Source organism: Scyliorhinus canicula, chromosome 1, assembly GCF_902713615.1.
Source record: "Scyliorhinus canicula chromosome 1, sScyCan1.1, whole genome shotgun sequence".
Classification (NCBI taxonomy): domain Eukaryota; kingdom Metazoa; phylum Chordata; class Chondrichthyes; order Carcharhiniformes; family Scyliorhinidae; genus Scyliorhinus; species Scyliorhinus canicula.
The window spans coordinates 225188896-225213708 of NC_052146.1; the positions used below are offsets into that span (position 1 = coordinate 225188896).

At 48.2% G+C, this 24813-nt stretch overlaps 1 protein-coding gene across 6 annotated transcripts in view; it reads right to left on the bottom strand.

Moving 5' to 3' along the window:
• The window catches only part of ipcef1 (interaction protein for cytohesin exchange factors 1), a 185309-nt gene that overhangs the window by 93478 nt on the left and 67018 nt on the right, over positions 1-24813 (bottom strand). For all 6 annotated transcript variants that reach the window (XM_038808484.1, XM_038808457.1, XM_038808468.1 and 3 more), the window contains 2 exons: positions 438-497; positions 122-155 (listed from right to left, as the gene is read on the bottom strand). In XM_038808484.1, coding sequence (XP_038664412.1) covers positions 122-155; positions 438-497 — 94 coding nt within the window. The remainder of the gene's footprint in view (positions 1-121; positions 156-437; positions 498-24813) is intronic.

The window sequence follows — 24813 nt, forward strand, 5'->3', positions numbered from 1 at the left end:
TGTCTTTAAAAAAAAATACAAAATGTCATATCATTATCATTTTAACAGCAGCAGGAACCAGCCCACTGCTCTTTCGTACAATCCAACAAATGATACTGGGTGTGCAATACAAGAAAGTTACCTCGGGTTTTCTTTCTAGCTGAGCGCAATGCAACCTGTGAAGAGAAGACAAATAAGCTGCAGTATTTGGCTTTATAGATCACAGACGTTTGGAGCACTTAACACACATGCAGCCAGCTCAGTCAGGAAACCTTTTACTAATATTTCACTGCTGACGCACATTACAAAAGAAATCAATTAGCACGATTTCAGTGAACATCCTGTTGCCTGTAAATGAACATTCACACTGATGCCATGCAGCAAACAGCTAAAAAACACACAAAATCAACTTGGCCGATCGCGTCAAAATACAACCCAAAATGCAAATGGCTACTTACAGTCGAGTTGCCATTTGCTGCTCCAGTAGCTGAAACTGAAGATGGGGCCGATGGGGTAGACTGAAATGAAAAATAAGTTTTAAAACAACTTATGCACCGATAAAGGCAATGAAAAACGTTATTTGAACCAAGTCTAAAGTTGCAAACAGGAAGTGACGGAAATGAGGTGTGAATGTGTGGCGTTTTGTTGTGGCTGTTATACTTCAAAATGTATTTTTAAAAACATAACCATCATCTTTCCTTTAACAATCTTTAAGGGAATTAAATACTTTTCCCTTGTTGTCTAGGAACCCCGCCAAGCTCCTGATGTGTTGGGTAAGCTGGGTCTGCGAAGACTGCGTTTACCATAGCAGTGAGAGAGACAGGCTTCCAACACTTGAAGAAATGCAACTCTATTTTATTGAACTCTTAACTATTAAACATACTTTAACTGTTGGTTGATACTATGCTGAGTTGACTGGAGACCTGAGGCTAACCTGACCAGACTATCTTACTACCACATGGTGGATGTTCTAGTTATTGCTCACAGGCTCTGACTGTCTCAGAGGCTGCATCCCCAGAGAGCGGGAAAACTAGTGCCCTCTGGCTTTATAGTGGCTGTGTCCTGCCTGGTGATTGGCTGCTGGGTTCTGTGTGTTCATTGGTCATCCTGTGTGTTAATCAATGTCTGTCTGTGCACCATCATATACTTGTGTGTATATTATGACATCTCCCCCTTTTAAAAAATGTGAATATTTAGCCACCTGGGGTGGCCACGTCCCGGTTACAAAATGGACACTTTGCAAAGAATGCAGGGAAAATGGACAATGCTGAGAAAGCAAGCAGGTGCAAGGTTTGTCTGTTGATTGGAGCTGTAGTTCCCAGACAAGACCGATACTGCAAAGCCATTACCATACTAATGAGCCATCTCCGGGGACAAAAGAGTAACATTTAGATAAATGATACTAAAGTAGACACCCCGGCGCCAGAGGAGACTGGAACAAAGCAGGCCAACGGCCACCTAGGGCCCGCCCAACAATCAGGGTACCCACCCCTTTATTGGAGGAAATCGATACCGATGATCAGGATACGGTCCAATTAATTGGGACCAAGTTCAAGGCCTGCCCAAAAACGTGCGAAGCCCCTTTGGGTATAAGAAGAAGCCCCCAAGAGAGAATCGTTCTTCTTGGCCTTGGCTCTCAGCGACGAGAGGCCTGCCTAGCAGCTGCACCAGAACAAGTAAGTCCAAAATCAACGCATGCTACGAGACAGACGCTCCTAGCTACTATTCCATACCAGTTCAACCCCAGCAGCCTCAGAACCGGACAACGGCCATTGTTCCTCTGACCTGGTGGGCCATTCTAGGCTAAGTATAGGCTTTAGTAGTAGTGATAGTTTAGTTGGTAGAGTTTGTGCATGAGTATAATTGACTGTGTGTAAATAAATGAGTATTGATTTTGAACTTACTAACTGGTGTATCGAGTCTTTGATCAGTATTCGGTTTTGAACCTTGTGGCGGTATCGAAAGATACCTGCCGACTCTTGAGCAAACGTAATTAGAATTAAGGAAGGCGACCATATTAACCGCCATAAACAGAGCCAATTAAGGAGAGAACACAATGAGCAACATTTACTGGCAACTCTGGTGGGACTCGATTTAGAAGTGGCCTAACCACTCCGAGAGAACCCAAATTTGAATTGAGAATCCAATTAGAAACAGAAAAACCACAAGCGTAAGAACAATACTGATCAAGCCTCCGAGATTCGGAAGTGTGTTAATGCATGCGTACTAACTGGGATATAAGGTAAACCTGAGAGATTGTGTTGTGTAAAACTGTCGGGAGTTTTGTAGGCCGGAAAATAGCGTAAGCCGTACCGGTGTTTACATCACCACTTTATCACCCCCTGTTCCAAATTCAGTAGAGAACCTAGATAGAGAAGATGGCAATGAAGGCAATGGAATGCCTTATGAACCCCAGGAATTCGAGGTCTCAGCGACCAGTAGAGTAGGAGTGTCCCGTATGGGAAAGTGAGATCAGAAAATATCTCAAAGGGAAAGGATGGCCCCTTTGGAGTGAATTCTGCGCCAATGACGAAACAGGTCCTGGGAGTATAGGACATACTTGGTGGGAGAACCTGTCAGAGATCCACAAGAAGAGCTTTGGGAAAGCTTGCAAGCCGATGGCAATCGTGTCCTGCTTGGCACAATTGCGAGGCACAGAGGAGGTCGTTAGGACGCTCCGTAGAGAGATTGAGGAGAGAAACAGAAATAGTGAGGTAGATGTGAGTGAAGTTGAGAAGGAGATTAAGGATTCAAGAGAGCAGTTTGCAGCTCAGGACAGAGAGGTGGATGATGCCAAGAGGGCACACCAGTCTTGTCTCGCGCATTTAAGTAGTTTCCGAACCCAATACGATAAGGCTTACCAGGACACACAACGTGTGGTCTTGGTAAGACAAGAGACCGAGCAACAAGTTGAGAAATTGCAGAAACAGTGCAATGATTTGAAAGCAGCCCTACGAGAACTCCACACTTCCACGATGGAACAAAGGCAGAGCACACACATTTCAGTGCTGGAAGCAAATTGCAGAATTGCAATCTCTGCTTTCCGTTCAGAATGGGTTTCAGAGTACATTTGGACCCCAGTTAGATCAGGAAAACGGCCCCGATTGGCAGGAATTGAATGAAACTGCCCATAGATACATGCATGGGATATGTACGCAGGAAAAACCCCAGTAAAGGAGAGCACCCCAACCCCCGACTGAACAGGCAGAACATACCCCCATGAACCCTGTACACACACACACCGCAAGGCCACAGCAGAAGGAAACGCTGTTAACCGTAACCCAATTACGGGACACATGTGGAAAAATTACACCGTTCCTTCCCACATCAGACCCCCACCATTTTTTCGCTAGAGTTAAACAGCAGGCCACCATGTACGGCCTGGACGAGAAAGAGCAGGTAAAGATCACGGTTTTAAGCCTCGACCCTTCAGTTGTGGCAGCCCTTCCTGACCCACAGAATGTAGGAGGAGGCATCCTAACAGAAATGCACACAGCGATCCTAGATGCGATCGGCTATATCGGAGACCCAGTAGAAGGCCTAAACAAGTGCAGGCAAAAGAAGACAGAGCACCCCACAGCGTTTGCTGGACGCTTGTGGATACACTTCACAGCAGTTTTCGGAGAGTTAGCCCGCGCCCATTTGTCCGCAGATAACATGGCCAAATGGACTCGAATCCTGGTCTCGCATGCAACAGAGGCAGGACAGAGAGCTTGCGCAAATTATGACCCCTCAGACGAGGCCCACAATGAAAAATGGGTTTTGAAACGGTTGTCCCACGCTTGGGAGCAATCAGTCCAAGGCAAAACCGCATTTATAAAACCTGAGGAAGAACAGGCAGACATGAATCCAGTTAGAGCGCACCAGAACCCCGCATGGGTAAATGAGGGCAGGAACAGCCCACCCCGGCCCAAATCCCAAGAGTGTTAGAACGGTGGACAGCTAGGACACTTTGCGCGAGAGTGCAATGTGCCACAAAAGCAGCAGAGAAATCAACAGACAGGCACCCTAAATAGGAATAGGGCAAAGCCGATCCATAGCGTTAGCGCCCGTTCAAAGAATGGAGACATGAAGGGCACCGACTGACGGTGTTCGGGCTCCCCATCTTGGGTCTGTGACACCCTTTGGGAGAAGTCCGGTCGACCGGTAGTAGCAGGCAAAGTCCAAGGACACCCCGTAGAATTTCTTTGGCTGCAAAGTCTCTTTCGGCTGAGCCGGCTGGAACTGTTGGCATGTTGGGCAATTGAGGACAGTGTTGGCAATATCCTGACTGATGCCAGGCCAATATACTGTCCCTCGGGCTCGACGGCGACACTTTTCCACCCCCAGGTGACCCTCGTGGAGTTGGCCGAGGACGAGCTCTCGCATACTCTGTGGGATTACTATCCTGTCCAGTTTCATTAGTATGCCATCGACTACTGCCAGATCGTCTTTTATATTGTAGAACTGTGGGCACTGGCCCTTTTGCCAACCATCTGTGAGATGGCGCATGACCCGTTGGAGTAGAGGATCCCTGGCTGTTTCATGACGAATCTGTATGACCCTTTTGTCAGTGGCCGGAAAGTTGGATGCACAGAACTTCACATGAGCGTCGATCTGACAGACAAAGTCCGACTGCTCGCATGGCATGGTGATGGAGCGAGAGAGTGCGTCGGCCACAATGAGCTCCTTGTCCGGGGAGTAGACCAGGTCAAAATCATAGCATCAGAGTTTGAGGAGGAAACGTTGTAGGTGTGGCGTCATATCATTGAGGTCTTTCTGTATGATGTGAACCAATGGCCTGTGGTCCGTTTCGACCGTAAACATCGGGAGTCCATACTCGTAATCATGGAATTTATCAATCCCCGTGAGGAGGCCCAGGCATTCTTTTTTGATTTGAGCATAACGCTGCTCAGTAGGTGTCATGGCTGTAGATGCATATGCGACTGGGGCCCAGGAGGAGGATTCGTCCCGCTGGAGGAGAACTGCCCCAATGCCAGCCTGGCTTGCGTCGGTGGAGATCTTCGTCTCCTTGGCAGGGTTGAAAAATGCCAGTACTGGGGCCTTGGGGAGTTTCGCCCTGAGCTCACGCCACTCTCGCTCATGAGCGGGGAGCCACTGGAAGTCGGTGGTTTTTTTTTGCAAGATTGCGGAGAGCTGTGGTGTGAGATGCAAGGTTGGGGATAAACTTCCCAAGGAGGTTGACCATCCCCAGGAAGCGAAGGACCACCTTCTTGTCCTCCGGTGTCTTCATAGTGTTGATCGCTGACACCTTGTCTGCATCTGGCTGCACACCGAACTGCGAAATATGATCGCCAAGGAACTTTATTTCTGCTTGACCGAACGAGCATTTGGCTCTGAGTCGGAGGCCATGCTCGTGGATCCTCTAGAAGACTCGCTTGAGGCGATCAATGTGTTGCTACGGAGTCGTGGACCAGACAACTACGTTTCTGACGTACACTCGCACCCCCTCGATGCCCTCCATCATTTGCACCATTATTCAGTGGAACACCTCCGAGGCGGAGATGATGCCAAAGGGCATCCGGTGGTAACAATACCGGCCAAACGGGGTGTTAAATGTGCAGAGCTTTCAACTGGATGCGTTCAGCTGTATTTGCCAAAACCCCTTGGAGGCATCCAGCTTCGTGAAAAACTTGGCGTGAGCCATTTCGCTGGTGAGCTCTTCGCGCTTAGGGATAGGATAGTGTTCCCTCATGATGTTACGGTTCAAATCTTTGGGGTCGATACAAATGCGCAGTTCCTCTGACGGCTTTTTGACTCAAACCATGGAGCTAACCCAGTCCGTGGGTTCCGTGACCTTAGAAATGACGCCCTGGTCCTGGAGGTCTTGCAGCTGCTGCTTGAGGCGGTCCTTAAGTGGTGGGCACCCGACGGGGTGCATGAACCACAGGGGTGGCATTCGGTTTCAGAAGAATCTTGTGTGTGTAGGGGAGTGTGCCCATACCCTCAAAGACACTGCGGTATCATGCTATGATGTAATTTAATTGGAGTTGGAAGTTGGCATCTGGTGAGGCTGTTGCCTCAGAGGGCGACATGGAGTGAACCCGCTGCACAAGATTCAGGATTATGCAGGCCTGAGCACCGAGCAAGGAAGCTTTGTTCGATCCTACAATTTCAAAATGCAGGGTGGCTCTTAAAGAACGATGCGAAACCACAAGCTGGCATGAGCCACTGGCAGCAATGGCATTTGTAGTCAAGAAGCTGGCAGGCCGATGGAAGAATGTTCGGCTTGACGTGGATGGCATACAGGTCAGACTGCGAAATGAGGTTTGCTGAAGCACCGGTGTCCAGCCTGATGCGAGAGTTGTTGACCGTAAGGATGGCACACCACTCGTCGTCCGGATCTATGCTCATCACTGGGAGTGGTTTAGCCTTTTTTGCGGAAAGCATCGTATGCTTGGTAATGATGCCCACCCGGAATGGGGATGTGAGGCCCTCGGTGTCGGGATCTGGAACCATGTCGGAGCCGGAGTCTGCAACGGGTTACTGCACTGACTGGACATTCCTGGGTTGCTGTACTGACTGGACGTTCCTGCGCTGCGGCTGAGATCGCTGTGTGTTGGGCAGTTGAGCAGATCTGCACAGGGCTGCGTAGTGGCCAAGCTTGCCACACTGTAGAGAATGTCGAGATTTCATGGGACATTGCCGCTTTAAGTGGGAGGAGCCACAATTGTTGCACTCCATGGCGCCGACGTCAGGACGCTCCGTGCGCCACCGCACATGCGCGGTCGAACGATGTGCGCACCTGCGCAGTTCAGTCCTCGGCCTTGCCGTCCCCACGGTCTTTGCGCGCATGCGCAGGAGCCTGGGAAAAGCGCGCAAAATGGCCGCCCTCATCCAGACTCAGGCCCTGGAGCTGTTTTACGGCCTGCACCCACTCTGCATCGTGGGGGCCTTGCCGTGCCGTCTCTGCCGCCTTGATATAGGAGTACCGGTTAGTAGTGTGCTTATGTAGGATGCAGGTCTCGATGGCGATGGTAAGGGTAAGCTGCTTTACTTTAAGGAGCTGCTGGCGAAGGGGGTCGGAGTGGACCCCGAAAACAATCTGGTCGCGGATCATGGAGTCGGAAGTGGAGCCGTAGTTGCAGCATTGCGCGAGGATACGGAGATTGGTTAAGAAGGACTGAAAAGGTTCATCCTTACCCTGAAGCCTCTGCTGGAACACATAGCGTTCAAAGCTCTCATTGACTTCAGCAGGATTTATTTGAACTTGGTCTTGTCCTCACCTTCAGCAACGGTGAGGGAGTTTAAAATGTGGATAGCGTGGTCCCCGGCTGTAGAGAGGAAGAGAGCAATCTTCCTGGCATCCGATGCGGCTTCGAGGTCGGTGGCTTCAAGATACAGCTGAAACTTCTGCTTGAAAATCTTCCAGTTTGCACCGAGGTTGCTGGTGATGCAGAGTGGTGGGGGAGGGCGGACGCTGCCCATGTTACCAGATGGCTGATCGCTGGTCAAAGGCAGACTATCTCAAGGTAGGTCCGTCAAACTCTGACATGACTCACTGGTACCATGATCACAGTAAGAAGTCTTACAACACCAGGTTAAAGTCCAACAGGTTTGTTTCAAACACGAGCTTTCGGAGCACGGCTCCTTCTTCAGGTGAGCCGTGCTCCGAAAGCTCGTGTTTGAAACAAACCTGTTGGACTTTAACCTGGTGTTGTAAGACTTCTTACTGTGCTCACCCCAGTCCAACGCCGGCATCTCCACATCATGGTACCATGATGTGTTGGGTAAGCTGGGTCTGCGAGGACTGCATTTACTGTAGCAGTGAGACAGACAGGCTTCCAACACTTGAAGAAATGAAACTCTATTTTATTGAACTCTTAACTATTAAACATACTTTAACTGTTGGTTGACACTATGCTGACCCGACTGGAGACCTGAGGCTAACCTGACCAGACTATCTTACTACCACATGGTGAATGTTCTAGTTGTTGCTCACAGGCTCTGACTGTCTCAGAGGCTGCATCCCCAGAGAGCGGGAAAACTAGTGCCCTCTGGCTTTATAGTGGCCGTGTCCTGTCTGGTGATTGGCTGCTGTGTTCTGTGTGTTCATTGGTCATCCTGTGTGTCAATCAATACCTGTCTGTGCACCATCATATACTTGTGTGTATATTATGACATCTCCCTTAAAGAAATAGAAGGTCTTGCCACTTTAAAGGAATTCTGTTTATTTGTCCTTGAACTTCATGAGATTTTGAAGCTCCATTCACAGTCGGCTGGAGAAATTCCCAGTCGGCAGCATGCCCTTGTCATGGGATACAAACTGACAAGCAAAACTGCAACCTGCAATAAACAGTAATCTCCCATCAAATGACCTACTTTGGTATGAAAGCATTCATGTCTGTACATAAAGTATACGAAAAAAAACATGCATTTAAACAGTAACATTATGGGCACGATTTTCCCACCACGTTGCACCCAGCGCCGATCCAGTTATGCAGGTGCATAGTGGGAGAGACCAAAAATGGGTTTCACGTCTGGCGCCTAGCACGATGCACCCGATCTGCTGCGCCCAACGTGATTTGGATCACACCCTCACTGGCATGATCCAGATAAGCATATTTGATTCGCTTAAATATGCGCAGCCCGTTTGAAGGCTGCAGTCTCCTGGCTCCTAGTATTCACCGGCCACACGGACCAGGCCTCACGCTGGCACAAATTAGTACCGGGCTCCAGAAACAGAGAAGTGATGGCCACGCCGGGGAGCTTGGAAGCCATTGCAGCCCCGGGGTGGTCAGGGATAGGGCAGTGCCAACCTGGCACCTGCCTGGGCAGTGCCAACCTGGCACCCTGGCCGTGCCAACCTGCAACCACATAATTTAGACACTAGTTAGACCACAATGGGAATATTGTGTGCAGTTCTGGGCACCACACTGTAGGAAGGATGTGAACACGTTACAGAGAGTGCAGAAGAGGTTGGCGAGAATGATTCCAGGCATGAGCAACGTCAGTTATGAGGGTTGATTGGAGAAGTTGGGACTGTTCTCCTTGGTGAGAAGAAGGCTAAGAGGAGATTTGATGGAGATGATCAAAATCAGGAGGGGGCTGGAGTAGATAGGGAGAAACTGTTCCCGCTCGTAAAATGGATAAAGAACAAGATGGCACAGATTTAAATTGATTTGGAAAAGAAGCAAATGCGATGCGAAATTTTTTCTTTTTCACATGAGTGGTCCGTGTCTGGAATGCACTACCTAGTGTTGTGGAGGCAGGTTCAATTGAGGCATTCAAGAGGGCATTAGATAAATATTTGAACAGAAACAATGTGCGGGGTATGGTTAAAAAGCAGGGTAATGGTGACATTGAATCATGATGCTTGTTTGAAGAGCCAGTGCAGACACCGTGGGCCAAATGGCCTCCTTCTGCAGTTCTGAAACTTGTCAAAATCTTGTACATCTCTATTTTTCTCCTCTATCTCCTTTGCTCCAAGGGGCTTCTCCAACCTAATCCTGTAGTTAAACTTTCCTATCCCTGGAACCATTCTGGTAAATCTCCTCTATGTCGTCGCAAGGACAATCACATTCTTCCTAAAGTGTGATCAGAATAGGACACGATACTCTAGCTGTGGCCTAGCAGAGCTTTAAAAAGGTTTAGCATAACTTTTCTGGATTTGTACTCAGTATCTCCATTTAAGAAGATCAAGATCCCATGTGTTTTGCTGACTACTCTCTCAACATGTCCTGCCAGCTTCAAAGATCTATTCAGTGAACCATCAGGTTCCTTTGTTCCTCTTCAGGTCTGTGCCATTGAGTCGATATTGCCAGGCCCCGTCCTTTCTGACAAAATGCATCAACTCACACTTCTCTGTAATAAACTCCATCTGCCATTTGTCTGCCCATTCTGTCAGCCTATTTATGTCCTACTGCAGTCGATTAGCATCATCCTCACAAATTTTGAAATTTTACCCTTGTTGCAATTGATCGGCCTTGTCGTGCTTGACACGGGACGCAACAAGGGCATTACATCTCGCAAGAGGCCCGTCGTGAGATCTGCAAATTTGCAAATTCAAGTCAGTAGTTAATCTAATTTGAATATGTCTGCATCGGAGTTACCCAATGCACGGGACGCAAGCCTCACCTCGGGGACCCAGCCAGGTGCCGTTTGGCACTGGTTTCCACAACGTGGACCAGCAGTAACAGCACCTGGGAGGGGGTTTCCCAGGCGATTGGGGCCCCCCGGGTGGCCGGGCACTGGCAGTCCACCTGGGTAATGCCAGGTAGCCCAGGTGGCACTATCAGGCTGGCAGGGGCACTGCCAAAATGCCCGGCTGGCAGTGTCAAGGTGCCCAGGTGGCATCTTGCCCATGCTAGGGATCAGGCCCGCAGGTGCCTTCCCTTATTAGGTAGGGTGCGGTTAGCATGAGGACTCCCGATTAGTAAGGTGGGGCACTGGGGGGATCCGGAGGCCGTGGTGGAGGGTCCAGAGATCGGGACTCCATTTACAAATGACATCTCGCTCTTTTCCTGCACTGGCGATTTGAGCTCATTAGTGCAGGAAATGAGCCGAAGGGCAGCCTTGGCAAGGCGTTCCTCACCAAGGCTCAAAAATGAAGCAGAGTTCCATTTAATAGTGGGACCGTTCTCGGCTTTCCCATTAAATTGTACCCTTTGTATTCCAATATCCAAGTCATATCAAAAAGAGCAGTGGCCTGAGCACTGACCCTTGCAGAGGGGCCTGCCTTTTACAAACCCATACTGGCTCTCCTTAATGAACTCTAATCTCGCCAAATGCCTGTTAATCCTTTCCTTCATTAGTGTTTTTGAAATCTTACCCACCACTTTCTACCATACTCAAGGTGAAAGCAACAATTCATCATGACTCACTGTTTACTATCCTTAAACCAATATTTTTATCCACGTTGACACTGACCATCCTATTGCTGGAACGTCAATTGTGTTAACCAACATATTTTATGGTACTTTGCCAAACACTTTCCTGAAATCTATAATCGACAACATCCATTGCTTTCTCTTCATCAACACTCTGATACTACATCAAAATGGCCTGCCTTTTACAAACCCATACTGGCTCTCCTTAATGAACTCTAATCTCGCCAAATGCCTGTTAATCCTTTCCTTCATTAGTGTTTTTGAAATCTTACCCACCTACTGCTGTTAAACTGACCGGCCCATAGTTACATGAAATATCCAAATGCACAATAGCACAGTGGTTAGCACAGTTGCTTTACAGCTCCCGGGTCCCAGGTTCGATTCCCGGCTTGGGTCATGTCTGTGCAGAGTTTGCACATTCTCACAGTGTCTGCGTTTTCCTTCGGGTGCCCCGGTTTCCTCCCACAGATCCAAAGATGTGCAGGCTAGGTGGATTGGCCATGATAAATTGCCCTTAGTGTCCAAAAAGGTGAGTTGGTGTTACTGGGTTACGGGGATAGGGTGGAGGCGTGATCTTAAGTAGGGTGTTCTTTCTAAGAGCCGGTGCAGACTCGATGGGCCGAATGGTCTCCTTCTGCACTGTAAATTCTATGATTCTATATTCTTGTGCCCTTGCAAGGTTTCACATTTGCCATTTTACAGCCCCCCGCTATATCAAGGATAGGTTGGAAGATTACGGCCAGCCCTTCATTATCTCCAGTTCCACTTCCATTGGCAATTTGGGATGCAAGTCATTTAGACCAGGCAACTTATCCCCTCTAAACATAGCAAGGGAATACATTCTTCCTATCAATTTTTATTTATTCTATTACCTCTAAAACCTATGCTTCTACTGATGTTTTGTCAATATTCCCTTCCTCAGTAAACACCGATAAAATGGGCCCAAAACTTCCAAGGAGTAGCAATCACTGTTGGATAGCTGTTCCGCATCTACTTTTCTGCGCCCCGATGGAGCTCCTCATTACTGGCTGGGTCTTCTGATCCCAGAGCCTTTAGACATGCGGAGTGGCCTTCCATCAAACTGTTTCCTTGTAGCGCTGGATCAAGGTGAAGACGAATGACACCCACCTCCTTCTGATGGCACTACGCGCAGTCCCAAACACACAGAAAAGCTTTCGGATATTTGAACAGCTTTTTAGCATGTTAGTGAATGGATGAATGTGGAGGTGTGCAAGTAGGGTAATGAGGGAAATGGGAAAGTGGGTCGGGTGGATGAAGGAAGTGGGAATGTGGGTAGGGAGTGTGAAGGAAGTGGGTAGGGAGTGTGAAGGAAGTGGGCAGGGTGGCTGAGGGAAGTGGGCAGGGTGGCTGAGGGAAGTGGGCAGGATTGCTGAGGGAAGTGGGCAGGGTGGCTGAGGGAAGTGGGCAGGGTGGCTGAGGGAAGTGAGCAGGGTGGGTGAGGGAAGTGGGCAGGGTGGCTGAGGGAAGTGAGCAGGGTGGGTGAGGGAAGTGAGCAGGGTGGCTGAGGGAAGTGGGCAGGGTGGCTGAGGGAAGTGGGCAGGGTGGCTGAGGGAAGTGGGCAGAGTGGGTGAGGGAAGTGGGAATGTGGGTAGGGAGTGTGAAGGAAGTGGGTAGGGAGTGTGAAGGAAGTGAGTAGGGAAGGTGAAGGAAGTGGGCAGGGTGCTGAGGGAAGTGGGCAGGGTGGCTGAGGGAAGTGGGCAGGGTGGCTGAGGGAAGTGGGCAGGGTGGCTGAGGGAAGTGGGCAGGGTGGCTGAGGGAAGTGGGCAGGGTGCTGAGGGAAGTGGGCAGGGTGGCTGAGGGAAGTGGGCAGGGTGGCTGAGGGAAGTGGGCAGGGTGGCTGAGGGAAGTGGGCAGGGTGCTGAGGGAAGTGGGCAGGGTGCTGAGGGAAGTGGGCAGGGTGGCTGAGGGAAGTGGGCAGGGTGGCTGAGGGAAGTGGGCAGGGTGGCTGAGGGAAGTGGGCAGGGTGCTGAGGGAAGTGGGCAGGGTGGCTGAGGGAAGTGGGCAGGGTGCTGAGGGAAGTGGGCAGGGTGGCTGAGGGAAGTGGGCAGGGTGGCTGAGGGAAGTGGGCAGGGTGGCTGAGGGAAGTGGGCAGGGTGGCTGAGGGAAGTGGGCAGGTAGCAGGTGGGCAAAATAGCAGCAAGACCAGGCAAACCTGAAAATGGAATGCTACCCGAGTGATGCTGAAACACTGGGCGAGATTCTCCGCAAATGCGGAGAATCGTAAAGGCTGCCATGGGACAGGCCGTGACCCACGGCAGCCTTCACGCCCACTTCTGGGGCCGATTCTCCCCCCCGGGCGGGGCTAGGAGCGCGGCCCCGTGTGTCACAGCGGCGCGGCTTTGACGACAGTCGTCAAGGCAACACGCCAAGCGTAGCGCCGGCTGACGCGGCCGATGACGTCAGCCGCACATGCGCAAGATGTGGCGGCTTGATCTTGTGGGGCGGCGGAGGGAAAAGAGTGCGTCCGTTACCGATCGCGGGCCTATGCCCCCCTTGGCACGGCCGTGGTACTGCTGTGCCAATCGGGCCCCCAGATGCCCCAAATGGGCATCTGGCGCACGATTCACGACGGCAGCAAGCAGGTGTGTTTGCTGCCGTGTTGAAATGGGCGTGAAGGCCCGGCCGCTCGGTCCATCGGTCTCGGAGAATCGCCGCTCGTCGTAAAAAACGGCGAGCAGCGATTCGTGGCGTGGGCCAGGCGTGGGGGGGGGGGGGGGGGAGGAGAGGGGGGTAGAATAGCGGGAGGGCATGAAAAATGTCGGGAGGCCCCCCCCGATATTCTCCCACCCGGCGTGGGGGGGCGGAGAATCGCGCCCAGGGTTACATGCATGTTAAACAGTGGAAGCATGATTCTCCAGACAGAACTAAACACTCGCACAATTATGGGTCAGATCAAACCTCTGCGCTCCAGCCACATCCTGGTGGTGGACAATTACACAGCTTAGAGGAAGAGGAGACTCTACAAACATCAACGATAGCAGAGGCGGGCAGCACGGTGGTGCAGTGAGTAATACTGCAGTCTCACGGCGCCGAGGTCCCAGGTTCAATCCTGGCTCTGGATCACTGTCCGTGTGGTTTGCACATTCTCCCCGTGTTTGTGGGGGTTTCACCCCCACAAACCAAACACATGCAGGGTAGGTGGATTGGCCATGCTAAATTGCCCTTTAATTGGAAAAATGAATTGGGTACTCTAAATTTATTAAAAAATAAATAAATAGAAAAATAAATGATAGCAGAGGCCACTGGGTGAGTGCACAAGACAAGGCTGAAGCATTCTCAGCCAGAAGTATCGAGTGGATGATCCACCATGATTTATTTCAGAATCACAGATTCCAGTATTCAGCCAATTTGATAATCAAAATGCTTTGATTATCATTCTTCCATGCATGTAGAGGGCCTCACTCTTCCCCACTCTGAATTCCAACAGCCACAGTTTGGCCAACTCACTGGATCTATTAAAGTTCCTGTGCACCTTTCTGCTCCCGTTTACACTATTTAGAGCGCTGTCCGACTTGGTATTATCAGTAAACTTGGACATCCAACTCTTTATTCCCTCATCCAAGTCATTAAAAAATATATGGGCAGCACAGTGGCGCAGTGGGTTAGTCCTGCTGCCTCACGACGCTGAGGTCCCAGGTTCGATCCCGGCTCTGGGTCACTGTCCGTGTGGAGTTTGCACATTCTCCCCGTGTTTGCGTGGGTTTCGTCCCCACAACCCAAAGATGTGCAGGATAGGTGGATTGGCCACGCTAAATTGCCCCTTAATTGGAAAAAATGAATTGAGTACACTAAATTTATTTTTAAAAATGAATCATCAAAAGCGGAGGCCTCAATATTGTTGTCCAGGAGGTACCGCAAGTTACATCCAGCCAATTCCAGCACAGACCATTATTATGACACTCTGTTTCCTACCTATTAACTAAATCTCCGTGTTAACCTTTTATCTTTTATTTCTTGTCTTTATGTATATTTTCCCACCACTTTTTCCCCCTACCTTATCCTCCTTTCCTTACCTTTTCTCCTCTTTGCTTCCCCCCCTTTCTCATTTTACCTCTCTCCCACCCATGTCCCCCCTTCCCCCACACTACATCTGTCACAGTTTACCCTCTGATCTTAGTTTCTCTGCTGTTTGCCCTTTCACACCTTTTATTCTCTCAGGGGACTGCCAATAGCACTCTTTCACCTTGGTTTCTGTGGCTATGACTCATCTTTCATTCCCTCACCCTACAGTATAAATATCTCCCATTTGACAATGGGTCATCTGGACTCGAAACTTTAACTCTTTTCTCTCCTTACACATGCTGCCAGACCTGCTGAGATTTTCCAGCATTTTCTCTTTTGCTCTCCATGTTAAGAGATTACTGACTCCTATGTGCTCTCATTTTGGTTAGTTACATGTGAATGATAAGTTCTATGCAAGTGTGGAGAGGGCAATATATTAACATGGAATGAGGATGGTTTCATGGACTGAAAACAGAGCAAGGATGAATTGGATTATTTCAGGTTGGCAGGGTTACTGCAATGATCAGTACTTAGTGTCAGCTATTTACAATCTAATTAATGACCTTGATGAAGACACTGAACATAATACATGCCAGTTGCATGGTGATACAAAGTTAGGTGGTAAAATCTTGCTCTTCCTTCAAGGCGTTGACCATAGTTATGGTTATGTTCCGGTAAGTACGTCAGTGATTGTTAAGACTGATCTACACCCAGAACGATCTGCTGCAAATAGGATTGGATACCGCATTGGATACCAATTGTGTGTTTTGGATGAAATAATGGCTTGGGATTTCTACTCCATGCGTTTTCTCTCTGCCTCTGATATATGTTCTCTTTCATAAGGAGGCCACACCATTTGTTATTTGGCTGCACCAGGTATAGCAATCCCAGGTGAGATTCTCCCAGGACTTGTAGTCAATATCAAAACTCCTAATTGAAGCACCAGAGTGTCCTTGTAGCACTTCCTATGATCACTGTGAAAGCGCATCCAAGCGCAAAACCAAGCTCTCCATGACCAACCCAACTGAATTGTGATGGTGGATGATTGGCATGCCAGCTTGGGTGAGCCCCTCAGTCTCTGGTAGCATGTCATGCCATCTAACCTTCAGAAGATTCTGAAAGCAGCTAAAGTGAAAGCAGTTGCGCCTCTTGGCAAATGGAGAAGATTCCTGTCCAAGCAATACCTGATTTCTAAGCCAGGATCACCTTCATGGAAGACATCGGAGAGCATCACAGAGAACAAAAACATGGCTGGAGCAAGCACACAGCCCTGCTTAACTCCGTTAGTGCGTGGGAATGGATCAGAAGACCCACTACCATTCAGGGAACACACGAGCATTGCCATCATGACACTATTGAATCATAGTAATGAATTTCTTTGGGTGGCCAAATTTCTCTATTACTTTCCAAAGGTGGGAAAGTGAAGAAGAAAAAAAGATTCTTGCATTCGCAGGTAAATCCTGAATTTACATGAAACACATTTACTAGAAATGCTGGTTTTACGGGCAGGCTTGCTATCAAGTCTGCACTGACCCTCTGAAAGAACACTCTACCCAGGCCAATTCCTCAGCCCTATCCCTTTAACCTGCACATCACTGGACAATAAGGGGCAATTTATCATGGCCTTTCCATTTAACACTACAAGTGTTAATTTTCTGGAGATTGGACATCTGCCCCTCACTCGGGAGAATGTCCAACATCAGAGAGCTGCTGGCCAATTTGATTGACTGGCAGCTCAGCTGTCCCAGCAGCACCAGCAGCCAGGATTGTCTCTAGGTTCTAAGTCCGAGAGACTAATTATAACAGAAATCGATAAATTTTTGAGTACTAAGGGAAATAGAAGAAATGGGGATAATGCCAGAATGTGGAATTGATCTTTGACAGAGCACGCTTCAAAGGCCAAATGGCCTACTCCAGCTTCTAATGATATCATTTCATGCTGAACCTTGTCAGATGTCTTCTAGAATTTGTAAGGAACCTCTTGTAAATCCTTGTCAGTGTCTTGTTTTCCTTTGTAATTCCTGTTCTTTTTGGCCTTTATAATTTTTGTACCTGGACAATTACTGGGGGCCTACACCTTTAAGATGAACTTCCCCTTTTATAAAAAAATCAAATCCCTAAGCATGCTGTGTTGTTGTGCTGAGATTGGTGATGACCCCTCTTGATAGGCTTGGCTGTCAGCCAATGGATTATATTCCCAGGTCTCAACTGATTCTCGACGCTGGTTGGTGCTGATCGTTTGGAATGTTTCTTACTTTGTGAGACTGTTTTTGCTTTTGCTATTCGTTTTGGTTATGAAGATGGAAGGCCACAGCTCTGATCTCTCTCTAAAGACCTGAAGAAAAAGCCTCTCTCTCTGCACAGCCTGTCTAACCTACAGAGAGATCCAGTCCAGCACCAGCTGCAGGCTGGGTGGGTTATTTGAAAACTTTTTAAACATCTTATGTGGAGAACTCTAGTCTTATCTCAGTGAAGTTGATAAGTGGAATTAGAAGCAAGTCCCAATTAAACAGACCTGAGGCGGATCCTCCGAATGAAGGTCCAGGTTATGCAAGTTAAAGTCACTCTCCAGAGGGGATCTAGAGCCTGAGAGTCCTGTCTGAATGTTCCAGCCAGAAGAACCTTGTTACCAATCCAACTGGTGGTTTCAACACTCTGAGACCTAGGAAGATCGCCGGCTGCAACGATTTCAATATCAGCAACAAGGACACTTATCTCTATTCTTCCATTTTAATCCCTATCATTTTACCCCTTTCCTTTCCCCTATGTGTGTCTGTATGGTGTCTGTTTGGGTAGAGGGTGGGATGGTAAAAGAGGGAGTAATAGATTAGCTGGCCGATATTCTATTAAAATTAATGCATGCCTTATTTCTATTGTTAATATAAATAAAAAAGGTTTTGTGTTTTACTTACAAATCTGGGGCGCGATTCTCCCAAGTCACGAAGACTCGGGAAGCTGGCGTCAAAAACGGGCGGGTTTGACGCCAGCCTCCGCCCCCCCGACCGGGAACCGATTCTGCTCCCCGGTCGGGGCTAGCATCGCGTGGCCGTGACCTCCGGCATAGCGGGCTTAACGAATTTTGTTAAGCCCGCTAGCCAGAGTTAGCGACGGCTAACGCGTCAGATGATGTCAGCCGCGCATGCGCGGATTGGACGACTCCAACCCGCATATGCGCGGATGATGTCATCACGCATATGCGTGAAACCCGCGCATGCACGGGCCGGTATGCCCCTCAGCCGCCCCGCGAATGGATACAGCGGGGTAAGTACTCGCTGCCCGCGATTGGTGCCCACCGTGGTACTGCCGTGCCAATCGGTGCCATGGTTCCCCAGATCGGGACTTTACGGCCGTTTTTACGAATGGTCAGACCAGGTGTGATTTACGTTCATAAAAACGGTCGTAAAGGCCTTGGAAATCGGCCCATCGGCCAGGGGTGAATCGCTGCTCGCCGTAAAAAAACGGCGGGCAGCGATTCGTGTCGGGAGGCGGGCGTGGGGAGGGGGGGAGAATAGCGGGAGGGCGTCGGACCAGCGTGGCCGTAAAAATTTACGCCGCCCGCTATTCTCCGTCCCGTCGTGAGTGCGGAGAATTCCGCCCCTGGTGCCTGTAAATCATTGGAGCAGTCAAGGGTTAAAGATCTCAGAAACTATATACAAATTATTGGTTAATTCACTTGTCTTGGACTCTGGGGCCCGTGGGGCTGGACTGACCGCACATTAGCCCAGAGTGTCTAAACAAAGTCCAAGAACCCATGAAATGGGAACATGTGTGGACCATATGGCCCATCAATCCTGCTCCGCCATTCAATCCAGTCACAGCTGATTTTGGACTTCAAAACCATTTTCCCGCTCACTCACTAGATCCTTCAATTCACTGTGACACCAAAAATCTGTCTGTTCCAGTCTTAAATATATTCAATAATGGAAAAATATGTCTGTTCCAGCCTTAAATATATTCAATAATGGACAAATCTGTCTGTACCAGTCTTAAATATATTCTATAATGAAGCATCCACAATGCTCTGGGGCAGAGAATTCCAAAAATTCACAACCCGTCGAGTGAAGTAATTTCTCCTCATCTGAGTCCTAACTGATTGTCCTATCCCGAGACTGTGCCCCATGTGATAGATTCCCCAATCCGTGGAAACAATCTTACAGCGTCAACCCTATCAAACCCCCTCAGAATTTTGTAGGTTTCAATTCTTCCACACGCTAGAGAATACAAGCCCAATTTACTCATCCTCTCATCATAGGAAAACCCCTCATCCCAGGGACAAATTTATTGAACCCTTGCTTTACTACCTCCAATGGAAGTATATCCTTTCTTAAATGTGAATACCAAAACCAGATGTGGTCTCATCAAAACCCTGTACAACTATAGCAAGTCTTCTTTATTCCTGTATTTCAATCCTCTTGCAATTAAAGTCAACATGCCATTTACCTTCCTAATTGCTTGCTGCGCCTGCATGTTAACTTTTTGTGTCCTTGTAATAACCCAGCTTTCAGGTGCCCGTTAAAATGTCCTTGTTACTCAGCATCCTTTACTTCAGCTGACATCTTGATGAAGTATCCAATGTGCTGCATGGGTGTAGCTAAGAAAACACACAGCTGCCAGGAATTTTCCAATGCCATGCAAATTCATCTGTCAGGTACTTTATGGCAATGGACAAGTGATGAATATGCCCCTCCTACTCCCTTGCTAATGTAGAACTTTACAGTGAAAATTAAATAAGTATCTGACAGTCCTGGTGGAGGGGTTAAAAGAAGATTTTAAAAGGTGGACTACCCTTCCATTTTCATTAGCTGGATGGTACAAATGATCAAAATGAACGCCCTACCAAAGTTTTTATTTGTGTTTCAATCCCTACCCAAGGCATTCTTCTATAAGATGGATGTAGTAATTTTGGATTTTATAAGGGCTGGTAAAATGCCACAAATTTAACGTAGGTGGATGGTTTCGATCAGTAGGCTAGACAGCTGGTTTGTGATACAGAACAAGGCCAGCAGCGCGGGTTCAATTCCCGTACCGGCTGAGAATTCTGAATTCTCCCTCTATGTGGAATGTGGCGACGAGGAGCATTTCACAGTAACTACATTACAGTGTTAATGTAAGCCTACTTAATGTAAGACAAAAAACATCAGATAGATAGATGGGTGTTTTCACAAAGGAATCGGCGGGTTGGAGAGTTTGGCTCTCCAATCTTTTGTATTCTTATTGGGCGGCAAATATAAAAGAGGATTCGCCAATGGTGGAAAGAGGAAGAAGCAGAATGGGTACGGGTGGGAGGAAGCACCATGTAAGGGGGGTAGTTTGAAGGCTTTAGCCGCAGCCCCACTCCCATTTATCTCGGCGATGTTTACAGGAAGACCGGTGGTGGCACCTTCCTTAAAAAAATGGAGCCAGTTGTGACAACATTTTGGTTTGGGAAACATATCGGTGCTAGCCCCTATTTATGGAAACCAGCGATTCACCATAACCAGATTGGATAGAACATTTAAACAGTGGCGTAAAGAGGGGTTCAGACAGGTAAAAGTCTTATTCTTAGAAGGTAGGTTTGCGAGAATTTAGAATTTAGAACAGTACAGCACAGAACAGGCCCTTCGGCCCTCGATGTTGTGCCGAGCAATGATCACCCTACTCAAACTCACGTATCCACCCTATACCCGTAACCCAACAACTCCCCCTTAACCTTACTTTTTAGGACACTACGGGCAATTTAGCATGGCCAATCCACCTAACCCGCACATCTTTGGACTGTGGGAGGAAACCGGAGCACCCGGAGGAAACCCACGCACACACGGGGAGGACGTGCAGACTCCGCACAGACAGTGACCCAGCTGGGAACCGAACCTGGGACCCTGGAGCTGTGAAGCATTGATGCTAACCACTATGCTACCGTGCTGCCGAGCTTTGAAGAATTGAGGGAGAAACACAAAACACAGAGGGAGAAGTTTAAATATCTTCAATTCCGAAATTTGGTAAAAAAGGAGGAGTTGTCCTCTTTCTCTCGACTACCAGATTATAACCTGTTGTTCTTCCCAGATGAGTTGGGGGATGGGAAATTGGGGAATGGGAAAATGATTAACATTTATAGATGGCTGATGGACACAAGCTGTTATAACCTGCCTGCTTACCACTGGCTGGGGACTAATGGCAATCCCACAATCCTTAGGGAGTATGAACTTCCCCAATGAGGGTGGCGGAGAAATCATGAGCAGATTCCCTGGTTTGCGCCCGGTAATTCAGTGTTCGTTCGGAATTTTGCTGGTGGTGCCCAGTGGGACCCTGGCGTTATCTTTCGCCGAACATGCCCTATCTCTTAACAGGTGCAAGCCCAGTGTCGTCTCCAGCACAAACATGTAGACCACGTTCGGTCCAGAAGACCATTTCTTCCAAAGATTCCCCACCCCCCGGAGCTCATTTCTACAGCCACAGAGACCAGACTCAGTGGAGAGTATTCCTCTGGTGCCACACTCAAAGCCTGCGCTGGTCGTTGCAGAACCGCGTGGAGATAGAGACGCCGAGATGACGGAGGCAGCAGACTCCGAGATGGAGACACAGGACAACTTCAAGGGGTAGTCCTTGGTCCCATGGGCTTTGGATGTACAACCGTTACGCCGTTCTTCACGGAAGCGCCGTTTTCCGTCTCGGTTACATGCCGCCCGATCCAGCGCCTCGTGCGAATGGTGTCCGGCCTGCAGCAAAACGAGTCCGACACCTTCCTTCGCCAGGGTCTCCGGTGGATTCCTTGGACTTTGGTGGGGAGGGATGTTATAACCTGCCTGCTTACCACTGGCTGGGGAATTGTGGCAATCCCACAATCCTTAGGGAGTATGGGCTTCCCCAATGAGGGGAAATCATTAGCAGATTCCCTGCATTAATAGAGCTGGCCAGTTTGAACCAGCTAGAGAGGAGTGAGCAGCAAGGGAGTTACTGCTGCTGTTATGTTATTGTAAATAAGTGTTATTTCTTTCTATCCTTCAACTCGTGCTGAATTCTTCATGGCCCTCACAAAACAAAGAAAGCACTGATTGAGGAGATAAAACAAAAATGGGAGTAAGAGTTGGAGTTGGAATGGGGAGTATGGAGTGAAATTATGCACCGGATCAATTGTACATCCTCCATGTTCTAGGATGAGCTTGATACAATTCAAGATCGTACACAGGGCCGTATGACACAGGAACGAATGAGCAGATTCTCCACAGAGGTAGAAGGTAAATGTGAGAGGTGTAAAGGTGGACCAGCTAACCATGTCCGCATGTTCTGGTCATGTCTATGATTAATGGGGTTCTGGGTCTCAGTATTTAAAACACTACCAAAAATTGTGGAGGTGGAAATATTATCAGGACCTCTTGAGGCAATTTGTGTGGTGCCAGAAGTACCAGGGCTAATAGAAAGGAAAAGGGCGGATGCGTGGTGACCTTTGCCACATTGATCGCCCGGGGGCAAATTTTATTGGAATGGAAGTCAGAAGTGAAGTGTTGGCTAGTGTAGACTTGAGAGATGAACAGACACTTCCAACACTGATGAAGGTTCAACTCAATTTTATTAACTACTTCTAACTAACTAACACACGATAACTGTGGGTCTAAATTATGCTAACTTAAACTAGAGACCTAAGCCTTGTCCGAACCAGTTGATTCTCTCAGCACGTGTTGTAAGTCTGTGCTGGGCTGGATGAGTTCTTGTTACACTGAGAGGCAGCACCCAGAATGAGCAGGAACCGTGGTGCCCTCTGCCTTTATAGTGTGTGTACTCTAACTGGTGTTTGGCTGCGGTGTTTGTACATGTTGATTGGTCCCTGTGTGTGTCCATCAGTATGTGTCTGCACCATGATATACTGGTGTATATTATGACAAGAAGATCCACCAAAGGTATCGACATGGTTGGGGCATGTTGCGGAATTACTTAAACTTGAAAAAATTAAGTTTGCCCTTTCTGGTTCAGATGGAGGGTTCTGGATGGGATGGAAGCTGTTCTTGACTCTTTTTACGGATCTGTCTGTTACCAGCAGGTAAGGGGTGGGGATAGGGGAGGTGGGAAGGGGGGGGGGGGGGGGGGGGGGGGGGGCGGGGGGGGGGGGGGAAGAGGTAGGGAAAAGGTTTAATGGAAATAAAAGGAAAAAATCTCAAATGAGGAGAATTGTATTTTGTTTATTTTCTTATTGAAAGATTGTTTGTATGTTGTTACATATGTCCTGATGTGAATAAAAATATTTTTTAAAAAGTAAATTAAATTTGCGTTACATCAAGTTACAAGCCGCTGATGCTCCAACTCACTCTATTACAAGTTCATTTACACAAACTATCAAGTTTTAAAATACCTGAAGTCATCTTTTTTGTTTTTGATTACTCAGAGCAAATGTTTAAGGAGCAGCACAGAGGAAGACTCTATACCACAGGACAAAAGAATTGTTCAAATAAATAAAGATAACTAGCAAATACACAATCTGCAACCTCATAGTCCAGCACATCCCTCATCTATCATTACCAGTGAGAGAGGGGAATAACACTGAGTCAATTAGAAATGCAGGAGGACATGCCAGGAGCAGCACCAGTCATACTGAAAAATGAGCTGCCAACCCGGTGAAGCGACAATACAGAACCAAATGCATGCTAAACAGTGGAAGCAACAAACAGTGAAAAGAAACCCACAATGAACAGGTCAGATCCATGCTATGAAGTCCTGCCACAACAGTGGTAGAGGTGGAACCAACTAACCAGTGGAAGAAGCTCCATAAATATCCCCATCTTCAATGATGGGTGCAACCATCTTCAGCCAGAAGTGCCGAGTGGATGGTGTAGCTCAGCCTCCTCCTGAGGTCCTCAGCAAGCCAGTTGCTGAATACTGCACTCTGAGAACAACTGCCCCAAACTACTCGTCAACTTGTTGAAACATTAATTTGGTCAGCAATATCTCACGGTGTTAGGTTTGTGTGTTTTCTTCTCTCAGGTATTGGACCCATGCACTGTGATTACAATTGTTGGAAAAAACATAACTCAATTGATCACACTCTTGCTGCAGGTTCAATAATGGGGCTGGGAACACAACTACAGCTACAAGACTGGCTCCTTTCCCTGGGTATTTGACTAGTGTTAGAAATCTGCAGACAGAAGGTCTTCAATTTCAAAACTCAGAATGCAAATGTCCTACATACCTTCCCAAGCTTCATCACAGTGAGATCTCCTGATTGCAGGTAACTCATGCACAACATCCAACTTTGCCAAGTGCCGTTCAAATTAAGTGCACGACCAGGTCTGCCTCTTTGAGAAAGACCCATTGGTATAAGACCACAAGATATCGGAGCAGAATTAGGCCACTCGGTCCATCGAGTCTGCTCCGCCATTCAATCATGGCTGATATTTTCTCATCCCCATTCTCCTGCCTTCTCCCCATAACCCCTAATCCCCTTATTAATCAAGAACCTATCTATCTCTGTCTTAAAGACACTCAGTGAATTGGCCTCCACAGCCGTCTGCGGCAAAGAGTTCCACAGATTCACCACCCTCTGGCTGAAGAAATTCCTCCTCATCTCGGTTTTAAAAGGATCATCCCTTTAGTCTGAGATGGTGTCCTCTGGTTCTAGTTTTTCCTACAAGTGGAAACATCCTCTCTACGTCCACTCTATCCAAGCCTCGCAGTATCCTGTAAGTTTCAATAAAGATCGCTCCTCATCCTTCTAAACTCCAACGAGTACAGACCCAGAGTCCTCAACCATTCCTCATATGACAAGTTCTTCATTCTAGGGATCATTCTTGTGAACCTCCTCTGGACCCTTTCCAAGGCCAGCACATCCTTCCTCAGATACGGAGCCCAAAACTGCTCACAATACTCCAAATGGGGTCTGACCAGAACCTTATAGTCTCAGATGTACATCCCTGGTCTTGTATTCTAGCCCTCTTGACATGAATGCGAACATTGCATTTGCCTTCTTAACTGCTGACAGAACCTACACATTAACCTTAAGAGAATCATGAACAAG